This window comes from Miscanthus floridulus, chromosome 6 (assembly GCF_019320115.1).
Source record: "Miscanthus floridulus cultivar M001 chromosome 6, ASM1932011v1, whole genome shotgun sequence".
Taxonomy (NCBI): domain Eukaryota; kingdom Viridiplantae; phylum Streptophyta; class Magnoliopsida; order Poales; family Poaceae; genus Miscanthus; species Miscanthus floridulus.
Window position 1 is genome coordinate 86,068,412 of NC_089585.1, and position 10,988 is coordinate 86,079,399.

At 46.6% G+C, this 10,988-nt stretch overlaps 1 protein-coding gene and 1 pseudogene across 2 annotated transcripts; both read left to right on the forward strand.

Moving 5' to 3' along the window:
- The first annotated feature begins 214 nt into the window (after positions 1-214).
- Positions 215-5,461, forward strand: LOC136456257 (uncharacterized; annotated as a pseudogene).
- A 1,351-nt stretch (positions 5,462-6,812) lies between these two features.
- On the forward strand, positions 6,813-10,444 carry LOC136458526 (late embryogenesis abundant protein Lea14-A-like). Of its 2 annotated transcripts, XM_066458474.1 has the most exons (3): positions 6,813-7,226; positions 7,333-7,483; positions 10,404-10,444. In XM_066458474.1, the coding sequence occupies exons 1-3, from the start codon at positions 6,931-6,933 to the stop codon at positions 10,416-10,418; spliced, it is 462 nt and encodes a 153-aa protein (XP_066314571.1). In that variant the 5' UTR covers positions 6,813-6,930; the 3' UTR covers positions 10,419-10,444. The 2 variants fall into 2 exon arrangements, with proteins under 2 accessions (XP_066314571.1, XP_066314570.1); XM_066458473.1 differs by lacking the exon at positions 10,404-10,444 and having other exon boundaries at positions 7,333-7,675.
- The last annotated feature ends 544 nt before the right edge of the window (positions 10,445-10,988 follow it).

Below are 10,988 nucleotides of genomic sequence, written 5' to 3' on the forward strand. Positions count from 1 at the left end.
TATGCCATTTGAACAAACGTTGCATCATTTCTTTCATTCACGTGGCATTTGTGCAGACCTATGATGCGCGGATACTGGGTCCGTATCGCGTGGTATCCGATACGTATCGGACACCGGTATAGGTATCAGACACGGTTGGGCCGACTTGGATACGGCCCATGAGAGAAAACCAGCCCAACTTACCTCCCACGCGTGACCTATTCCCCTTCAGGACTTCATCCGCACGGTGCACGCTCGCGGTCTCGCGACTCCTGCACAGCCGCCCAGGAGGGGCCCGACGCGACTTGCGATTGGCGAACGGTGGCCGGCGGCGACCCTCCCTGTCCCCTACTGCTGCAGCTCTATGCCGGTATGCCCCTGCTTAGAGGACGGAGCAAGGAGCATCCCTGGGCGGCTCACCGTCGAATCGGCCGGCGGCAGGGCAGCGAGCGGCCAGCGGCGCCCCCTCCCTGCTAGCGGTGACCCAGCCCCCTGGCCCCTACAGTTGCAGGTTTGCAGCCTTGCGCCCCTGCTCCAGCAGAATTCAATCGGTAAGTAAGTAACTATTCAGTTTCTCGACTGTCCGTGCGTTCAATAGCGTTTGAAGAAGGCTGTTTAGGATGTGTACCTGTGGCCAGTGGATGTGACCTTATTAATTAAGGTATGAACTTAAATTGTTTGTTATGCTACATGTCACTTGGCTATGGCCTTATTAAGTTGTGCACTCAGCTTACTATGATGTGGCTGTGGTTTTCAATTTTCATATTAAATCATGTATAGTTATTAATCATTATTTAAAAAAAATTTAGGCAACATGTTCGCTTGTCTTTTCAGCTGTACTTTTTCAGCGAAGGAACAGTATTTTTCTCTCCCAACAAATCAGCGAACAGTACTTTTCAGCTTGTCTTTTTAGCGAAGTGAACAGGCGCGGCCTTGCCGCACCATACCAGATTGGGCCAGTTCATTCCTCGTGTCGCCCGTTACGTCTTTGAAACAATGAGTGTGGGCTGTTATGTATGACAATGTCAGTTTTTATATTAAAAAATGAGTAACTTTGTAGTAACAATAATTTTTTGCAGAATGTTTTAAATAGATACTAAAAAAAGGTTAATCGATGTGATTCTGACCCGCTGAAAATGATGGATACCATGAGTTGCAGATAAATTGATTGTAATTCAAGTGTTGCGCCCATGTTGAACTGTGTGCCAGTGGATCAATCATATTTTGTTAAACCAGTATATGTTCATTATGTATCCTAGCAATGTTACTTTATAAAGGGTAAATTTATGGGTCACAGTAGTATGAGTTGCATTGTATTGATTAGATTCTGACAATTGTAAACTAAGTTTTTTTTGTTGTGCTTATTGTCTCTTGGTAGAAGTGCAGCATTTGTATTTTTCGAAGATAAAGGAAAATTGTTCTTTGATTGAGTGAATAAATTTTATTTTTTATCGGAAGTCTTTTGTATCTTATGAAGATTTAGGTACGTTATAGTTTTTGTTATATTTTTATAGTGAACATGTTATGGATCTTTATCCGGTCCTTTTTTTCCTGAGAAAGCAAATATTGTAGTCTATGAAATGTGATATATCAGTTAAATGTGTGTAGATTATGAACACATGGCCATATGAAGTGTTCATATGACATAACAACAACATGCAAAGGTAGTGGAAGCATATTTTTCATTTTTACATACTTAAATTGATTGTAAACTATTTAGCAAGCATAAATCTAGGTAAATCAGCACGAATGGAGCTAAAATTTTTACCACTGATCAAGCATCACATGAATAGACTACCATAAAATTTTCATAATAATTGGAGCAAGATAACTACAAATATCAATTTTACAATAAAAAGCATAGGCAAGCATCTACAGCAAAAAATTTGTACTAAAATATATGATATTTTGTGTTTACTGCATGGACCTACATATGTGGAGCTGAACAAAATTCGTTTTGTCATTTTTTATTTTTTCTATGAATTACTACGCGTTTATCAATTTTCAGCCGATTTAAAGAATAAAAAGAAAGGTAAACCTAATAGGACAAACTCTTTGCATCTAGGCCCCTGTAGTTTTCCTTATTCTCAACGTGCTCTGATGTATTGTCAACAACTGTTAATGGCCCTGTTCGGTTTACCCCATATTTGGCTTGTTCGGCTTCTTTTTTTAGCCGGAACAGTGTTTTTCTCTCACAACAATTCAGCCGAAACAGTGTTTTTAGTCAGTTTCAGCCAAGTTTCAGACCAGCGAACGGGGCCAATATGAGTCAGGAGTTTTTGCATTGGGAACCCTGGAAAAGCTTCTATTCTCTTTTCCTCCTCCACGAGCGTTGAGCAGAGCAGGGGACGGGCCGATTCCGGACGATTCGGTCCGCGTGGTCTCCGGCGACGACGATGGAGGGTCGTGTGGGCAGCGGGGTGCTCGGCCGCACCAGCAGGTGGGCCTAGCTTTGCCATGGGCGTCTCGTGGCCACCGGGCCACGCGCGCAGGCGGCTCAGTAGAGCACGCACGCGGGGTGCGGACTGCGGACGCTTGCGTCGATCCGGTCGGGGACGGCCACGGCAGCGACGACTGGCCGGCTGGCGAGCTGCGACGGGCCCGCGGGGTCCCGGGGCCGGCCCTCCCGCCGAGCCGCGGCCTGCTGGCCACGCGCGTAGGCCCGGCAGCAGTGACGCAGCACGGTCGCGACCGCGGCACGGCCGCCGGGAATGGCCAGGATCGCCGCGGCAGGGGCGTGGCCGCGCGGGGCCGGGGCCAGGTCCGGCTGACGCAGTGCCGCGGGCGCCTGCCTGGCTGGAGTCGCGACGGCCGATGGGAGCTGCACGGGACACGTGGCAAGAGAATAAGCCAGAGCCGATGGTGCGGATTTCGTATAGTAGAAGATCCCCGTGTCACTGTTTTTTTTTTAAGAATAGCGTATCCGATACATATTGTATCTGATACCCGTATCCGAATCCAGGCAACATAGGTGCAGACTAGGCAAGTAGGAAGTAGGATTGGGAGCCTTTAACCTGGAGAACAAAAAAATTCCTCGGTGTGTTACGTCAAATTTTGTGATTTCAGATGCCTGTAGGATAATATCTAGTAGGTAGTAGAAAGGCTTGCTCTGGCACCTAGTTCCTAGTTTCTTTTTAATTCATTTGGCACATTTGTGACTTTTCTACAGTGCTCTGATTTCTTAATCCAAACCAAGCAAAGAAATTTCATTAGTATCTTGTTTCCACTGATTTCTGGTTCCGCCGTAGATGGACTTCTCATTGATCAGGTAGATTCAAGAAGATGTATGCCCATGCCTCACATGGCTACGATAAAAGACACCGATTTTATATTAGATGGGGGTTCAGCTCAGGATATTGAAGTATTTTCTGTATGCTATGCTATGGTTGATCTGTGAACGGCAGCACATAATTGGTCATTTTGCCATAGGTTTCACCTTTGTTTCATGCTTCACTAACGTGTAGGTCATCCTAAATATTATGCTCTGAAAATAGTGATGGGTTTAGGCAGTCTTTGACGAAAAGTTAGAATTGAAACAAGACTTAAAAACTGTATTTTTTCGATCTGTCTTAGCCTGAACATTAGGGTTCACCCAGCGCATAGAATTCCTCGTATGCAGTAGTGTATAACAACTTAACAAATGGCTTCAGATCTGTACTGTACAACACATATAGATTAAAATGTTTGCATGTTACATAAGTCTCTAGCAAGTTTACTGTCTATTTTTCACTTTTGATTCAGTTCTAACTTATTTACTTTTTTTTTTTTACTTTGTTACAGAGAGTCTAACATCATGCAAAGCCCTAGCAAAATCAGTGCCACCTCTGCCTCCACTACAGCCCCTGCTGTATGGACCTCAAGGGTGGGCAGATCTCCCAGAAGGTCTGCTCCATTCCATTGTTCTTCTGTTGAGCTCCTTCATTGAGCTCCTCAGCTTTGCTGGCACCTGGCGCTCTTGGCGTGCCGCTTTCGCCTCATACCCATCTAAATCCACATTATGCACCCTGCTCCTGCCTCTCGTCGTCCGGCCCCATATCAGTGTCCGTGCTCCTAATCTACCTTCCAGAAGTGATGATGGTAACGAGCTCCGCACGTGTCAGGTCCTTGATCCAGCCAACATGAAAAGTACCTTTCGCTGCCAGATTCCTGAAGAGACATCTGAGAAGTTGCACTTTGCCGGCTCTTCCTATGGGCAGCTGATTTGTGGTCACGGCAGAAATTGTCTTATCGTGGATGTGTTCACTGGTGCCAAAGTTTTACCTCCACAGCTCCCATTTGGCGACAACACTATTTTATACTCTGGCATGCTGACAACTCCCCTTGCAACACCAAACTCACACCTCCTAGTTTGCGTGCATCTAGAACAGGGCGGTCAATGTCTGCTTGATTGGCTGATGGAAAGTGATTCTTGGTCAAAACTACAGCTCAATCTTAATTATGCAGTTGTGCAGATTGTGGAGTTCAACGGTCAATTCATCGCGATGGACACCCACCCTAGGCTCTACACTCTGTCCTTGCCCCCCCCCCCCAGCTTGGTCTGCAAGAGATAGCAACTGTGTGGTTGGACAACATGCCTGGATACCTATCACAGCCTTGTCTGGTGGTATGTAGCGGCATGCTTCTAATTGTTAACTACAACTACTACTTGAGCACATCATCTGGAGCACCTGTCAACTACAAAGCCTACCGCCTGGACATGTCCACTGAACCTGCAACTTGGGTGGAGGTGAAGTTGGAGAATGATGTGCTCTTTTTTGGTGGTGATGTGCGGAGCCTGGCATTCTCTTGCATGAGCCCAAGACGATGGGGTGGGAGAAGCAACTGCCTGTACTATGCTTGGGCTGGGTGATGATGCAGATGCCATTTGGGATGATTCCACTAACCCTTACCTTGAGTACCGCAGGGGCATGTACATCAAGCTTGAGCCATTCTGGGTGTACCCAAGCATGTTCTACTTAGCCCTCGTTTAGTTGAGGCCAGAATCAGCGCTGCCGTAGCGCCTGCAGCTGCAGTAGCTACTGTAGCATTTCGTTTGTATTTGGTAATAATTGTCCAAACGTTGACTAATTAGGCTCAAAACGTTCGTCTCGTAAAGTACAATCAAACTGTGCAATTAGTTTTTGATTTCGTCAACATTTAGTACTCCATACATGTACCGCAAGTTTGATGTGACGGGGAATCTTCTTTTTGCATAGTGCCAAATTTTGGATTTGGGGTGAACTAAACAGGCCCTTAGATGGACAGTGATCCGTACCTGCCCTATGTTGCTGGTAGGTAGACTTCTGCATTCGAATAGATGATGTCACTATGGTATTAGCACTTAAGTCACTTTTCTCGTTGAGAGTGGTGCCCCCGGTTTGAACACTCCTTTTTCCCTATCTGAATGAGGTTTTGGTAACGTTCTGTGTGCATTTAAATAGTGTGTGTATCTGAAGAAAAGAGAGTAAGGTGCACGTTGTGTCCTTAAACATTTGAGGCATTCCTCGAACTAAAAACGATTACGTGGGTCCTAATCTACTGCTTACTGCTGTTGTACACCAACGGTCCAAGAGCTACCACACTAGTGCTAGCATCTGACGTGGCCGTGCCACAGTGCCAGCTGGGCGCGACGTCCTCGTCATCCGCTGCCGAGGACGAGGCGTGGCGGGGCCTGCTGTTGTGGCGCTCTAGCCTGGGCATGGCGCAGTTGTAGGCTCGGCAGCCTGACGTGGGCATCTTCCCAAGCGACCACATCGGGGACGTGGCCCCACCCGAGGACGCACACATGGCGTTGCCCGCCGTCCTGGCCGGACCCGATAGAGGGCGCGTGCGCGTGCGCGTCGTCGTCGGGGTGGAGCAGGATGAGGACCTCCTAGTCCGGCAGCATCACGGTGTCGAGGTCCGAGTCTGAGACGCGGTGGCCCTGCCCTACCGCTTGAGGAACGACGGGCGAGGTGGGCCTGGCCTCGTCCTCGTCCCTCCGGACGCCACGGAGGAGGGTGGTTAGTGGCTGGCAGCGGCATGAAGGCACGAGCTGTAGCGCGCGGCGCGCGGGCGAGTAGGCGGAGGACTCGGTGGAGGTGGTGAAGGCAAGCAGCGCGACGAGGGAGAGGGCAACAAGGAAGAGTAGGCACAGTAGGGCCTTGGTGGTGCTGCGGCGGCGCGGCGAGGGCGATGGCGGCTGCTGCATGCCTGGCGATTGGACGGAGTGCTCCGAAACCTCGCCACATTGTCGGACCTCCTCCCGGCGTTCCGTGACGAGGGGCTTGCTGCTGCTGCTCCTCAAGGTCGAGGCCTTACAAGAAAAACATGAATATATTATATTACTATAATAATATATCATCAATTATTTATTTTATTTAATAGAGATGTAAATAGAGATTAACAATTATAGCATAGCACCAAAACTTCACAAATTAACAACATAATAGTCATAGATATACTGGATATATGTGTATTTTATAGCAATTAATGGAGATATATGTGTTGATAAGACGAGTATAAATTACCCGTGGGTACACGGGTATGGGTAGTATATTCTCGTACTCGTATCTTACATATTTTTACCCACTAGTATACATGTAGGTGAAAAAAACTTCCCATACCTGCCTCTTTAGGTTTTGTTTGGATGCATGTATCCACCTCAATCCACATGTGTTAGAGTGGATTGAAATAAAACCACTTCAAAACATGTGGATTGAGATGAATACATGCGCATCCAAACAAGGCCTTAGCCTTAGCGGGTAAAACCCATCAGCTAGTTGGGTTTCGGGTATCCATTGCTATCCTGGTGATGCTCATGCATGAGCATGCTCAGGCACAGGCGCACCACGTCCCGCATTCTCCGCCTTGCATAAAGGCCGGCGCCTTCCGCTCCTGTCTCCTCTCGCGGTTCCCATTTCCGCCTCCGTCCGCGTCGAGGGACACACCACCTCCGGCCGCGCGCGACAAGACTATCCCCATTCCCCAGACATGAGCGGGGCAGAGGAGGAGGAGAGATCCGGCGCCGCCGCCACGGATGCTGGAGGGGAGGAGGAGAGACGGGAGAGGAGCGTCGGACTGATGGCCGGCCTCGTGGACAAGGCCAAGGGCTTCGTGGTGGAGAAGGTGACGCAGATCCCCAAGCCCGAGGCGGTGCTGGATCGTGTCTCCTTCCGGAGCATCAGCCGCGAGGGCATCGAGCTACACAGCCATGTCGACGTCAGCAACCCCTACTCGCACCGCATCCCCATCTGCGAGATCACCTACACCTTCAAGAGCGTCGGCAAGTACGTCATGCATGCATGTCCCTCTCCTACAATGGCCGCATTCTGATTTCGTTTCATACCATACCATGCGCGCTAATGCTATTTCTGGTTCCTGTATGAATCCTAGGGTGATAGCGTCGGGCACGATGGCCGACCCCGGGTGGATCGCGGCGAGCGGTAGCACCAAGCTGGAGCTACCGGTGAAGGTGCCGTACGACTTCATCGTGACGCTGATAAAGGATCTGGGAGGGGACTGGGACATCGACTACCTGCTGGAGGTGGGGCTCACCATTGACCTCCCCGTCATCGGCGCCTTCACTATCCCGCTCACCACCGAGGGCGAGATCAAGCTCCCCACCTTCCGGGACTTATTGTTCTAAGATAAGAAATTTAGATGTTTGGCAAATGGAATGATTTTTTTCACATCATAATCATTGCTGTATCGAAGCGATGATTGTCGATTAGCAATATTTGGGTTTTTTTATTAAGCCATGACCGTTTTTTATTGGAACGATATACATATATACATGATCAATACAACTAACATGAGTATTAGGGAAAAAAATTATCTAGAGCATCTCCAACCATTCCCACAATCAGTTTCCAAAAATATATTTTGGCCAAGATCGATGAAGATAATATTGAGTCCAACAGTACCCAAAAGAATTTCCTAGTATATTTATGCTAGCCCAAAATCCGAGCATATTTGCGCCCAACTTTTGTGCATTACTCAATCGGGGATTCCGGCCTTCTCATGGGCATTTGCATGCCCACCACCTTGTCAACTTGGAGCACAATTGGATAAGCCTCAACTCACACCTATAGCTTGCTCTAACACACACTCCAAATAACCATGTATATAGCCCCAACCAACTCAACTAGTCATTAGAAACTCGGACTACAAAAGCAGTGAGCACCGTATAATTCCAGTGACCACACTAGAGAAATCTAGTGTCGACCATTAGAAGCTCTATTTATTCAGTTGTTTCTATAATGCCCCCAAGGTGATAGCTAGACAGGGAGTGGTGAATAGCCGATTTCAATTTCTAAAACCAAAGACACTAAAAAAGCTTGATTAGAAACAAATAAGGTCCCAATAATTCTACCTGCACTAGCTATAGTTTTGCAATCCTAGGGTGATTAGCAACCTAAATAAGTCAAGTATCAAAGTAAACTATGCAAGGTTGCTAGAATCAAAAGAAAAGTAATAGAAGAGCTAGAGAACCGGACAAGAGATGACACAATGATTTATCCCATATGGTTCAGTGACTTGCCGGCCACCACGTCGATGTTGAGATAAGCTAAAGGATCCCCGCTCCTCTATCAGAAAGCGCTCTCAACACCTCTATCCACTAGAGTCACTATTTGCCTTCTCTAGTGGGGAAGAGTGCAAAGCTCCTCACAAGTCTTTCTCCAGAGCATCACGCAATGTTCATTTTTTATGTTAGTGCCACTCAATGCAATCTCTCAAAGCAAATGACTTGAATAACACCAATCTCTCCAAAAATGCAATCACAAGCAAGCAAATGAGAGTGTAGGGTTAGGTTGAGCTCTAATGTGTGTGGATATCAGCTAGGGGGTCCAAGAGTTGTGTCATGCCCGACCAAGCCCTTTATACATAGCCACACACACCAAAAGAGGCGCTACATTTTACTGGGCTAAAAACAAAAGTACTAGTGAGCTCTATTAAGCACCGCAGGCTAAGTGAGTTCTGCGGTGCACCATAGGAGAGCGTCAATGCGTGTAATGCCCCAAAGAGCATGAAAACAACCCTCTCTAGAGTTACTATATATCTCTATTGTATCTCTTCGGTGCCACACCGAAGAGTTCTAGTGAGTGAATTTGAATTTGGTAATCCCTCCTCTAGCATAGTTCCTAAGCTTCGGTGCCACCTCTCTAGTGCACACTAGAAGGTTAGGTCTACATGCTGAAAAAATGCTCGAGAGGAACACTATTTCAAAGCTCTAGTGCACATCAGAGAGCTCTGGTGAGTGTCGAAACAATTCACCAAGCTCCTTTTCTCAAACCTTTTCAAAGCACTAACTCTAATAGGTCTCCCACGGGGTGAACAACTCCTTTAACCCCTAAGTTAGCATTTTGCAAACCTTCACTCAATCCTAATAATGCATGTGCAAAGTTAGATCTCGCGGAGTGGCACTAGATAACCATTTTTACAACTTGATTTGCCCCTTTTAATAGTATCACTGTCTAACCTAAAAATCTAGCCACTTCACTCTATCACCCTGTGGCCGTTGAATGACAATGCATATACCTTTGCCTTCATTGTATCTTCCACTTCATTGCTTCTCTCTGCTTCCATCTCTTCACCTTGTTGAGCTTTTGCACCTTCGTGATCATGCCATCTCCACCATGGCCTTCATGTAGCTTAAGTCTTGCCTCTGGACTACACTTGACCTTTTATCTGAAACCATTAGTCCACAAATATTTTCATTAATTACCAAAACCTAAACATGACTCTCAACCTTTAATGTTTGGTGCATCACCAAAAATCTCAAATGCTCTCTTCTTCTCCACCACGCTTGTGCAATGTCTCTATACTGAATCTCCAGTGTTAAACTCTGGTGTCCACCTGGGAAGTACGCCATGCACTACTTCCAACTCTGCCTCGAATTGGACCCACTCCATTTCTCTAGGGCCTCACCGCCTTACCGAAGAGTTCCGGTGATCATCTAAGTGTGTTTCTTTGCTCCAATTTTCCCAAGCTTCTCTTGTCGTATGATATCTTGAGCTTCTTTATTGTCATCAAGGTTTTTTTCAATACTTATCTTTGGTCTTCATTTGAGATGTTGATTCCTTTATCTTTACCTTAGCTAGCTCAAGTCCCTCTCTTCCATTTATAAGACTAAGGGCCTGTTTGGATCAGCCCCTCAAAATGTTCTGATTGAACTCATTTTTTTAAAAAATAAAAATAAGCTTATTTTGAGTGACTTTCAACTTCGGCTCGACTTGTTAGACTTAGCTCGTTAAGCTCGATTCAAAGTTTACTCTCAAACGATTCATGATTCCATGATAAATAAGATTATGTCAATTCGAATAAAACTCAAAAAAAGTGTAGCTCAGTCGTTATCCAACATGCTTCCTACAATATGTCAATACCACTATGCCGTACAATTGCTTCTCGCCATTTTTGAATTGTTGAAGCTTAAAATCTATTACATGCCATTTGTCGTATTGTAGCTATCTAAGGGCTAGTGTGGGGGTATGACCCCGGATACCTATGGCAGACCACATGGGGTGCGCCCTCAGGGGTGGCCCAGCCCACAAGATAAATCCTTGCGGGGCACGACTTTGGTCGGCGCCTTCTGCAAGGCATCTGGAAGATATCCTAAAGATACTATGAGATTTGTTAGGATATGTATGATCTCAAGATTCCTGTAATCAATTATTACTTTCTGATTATCTCTCAGATCTAACCGACTTGTAACCCTGCTCCTCGGACTATATAAGGCGGGCAAGGACCCCCTCCAAACTCACGCAATATCATACGATAACTAATACAAACCAACAGACCACAGGAGTAGGGTATTACATCATACTAACGGCCTAAACCTGTCTAACTCATGTGTCTCTGTTGTCTTCTTGTTCTTGATCTCACGCTCCCCTGCCGATCAATCTACCTTTGTGGGATACCCCTCGAAGGACTGTCGACGATATTCTGTCGACAGTTGACGTGCCAGGTAGGGTGTGCGTGCTGTTTTTTTGTCGAACAAGATGGCTTTTTCCGTAGGCTCTTCGTCCCTTTTACAGCCCAGCTAGATCTTC

Coding starts and splice junctions, on each gene's coding strand:
- LOC136458526 (XM_066458473.1), top strand. CDS start 6,931: ATGAGCGGGGCAGAGGAGGAGGAGAGATCCGGCGCCGCCGCCACGGAT. Junction 7,227..7,332: donor ACCTTCAAGAGCGTCGGCAA/GTACGTCATGCA, acceptor TATGAATCCTAG/GGTGATAGCGTCGGGCACGA.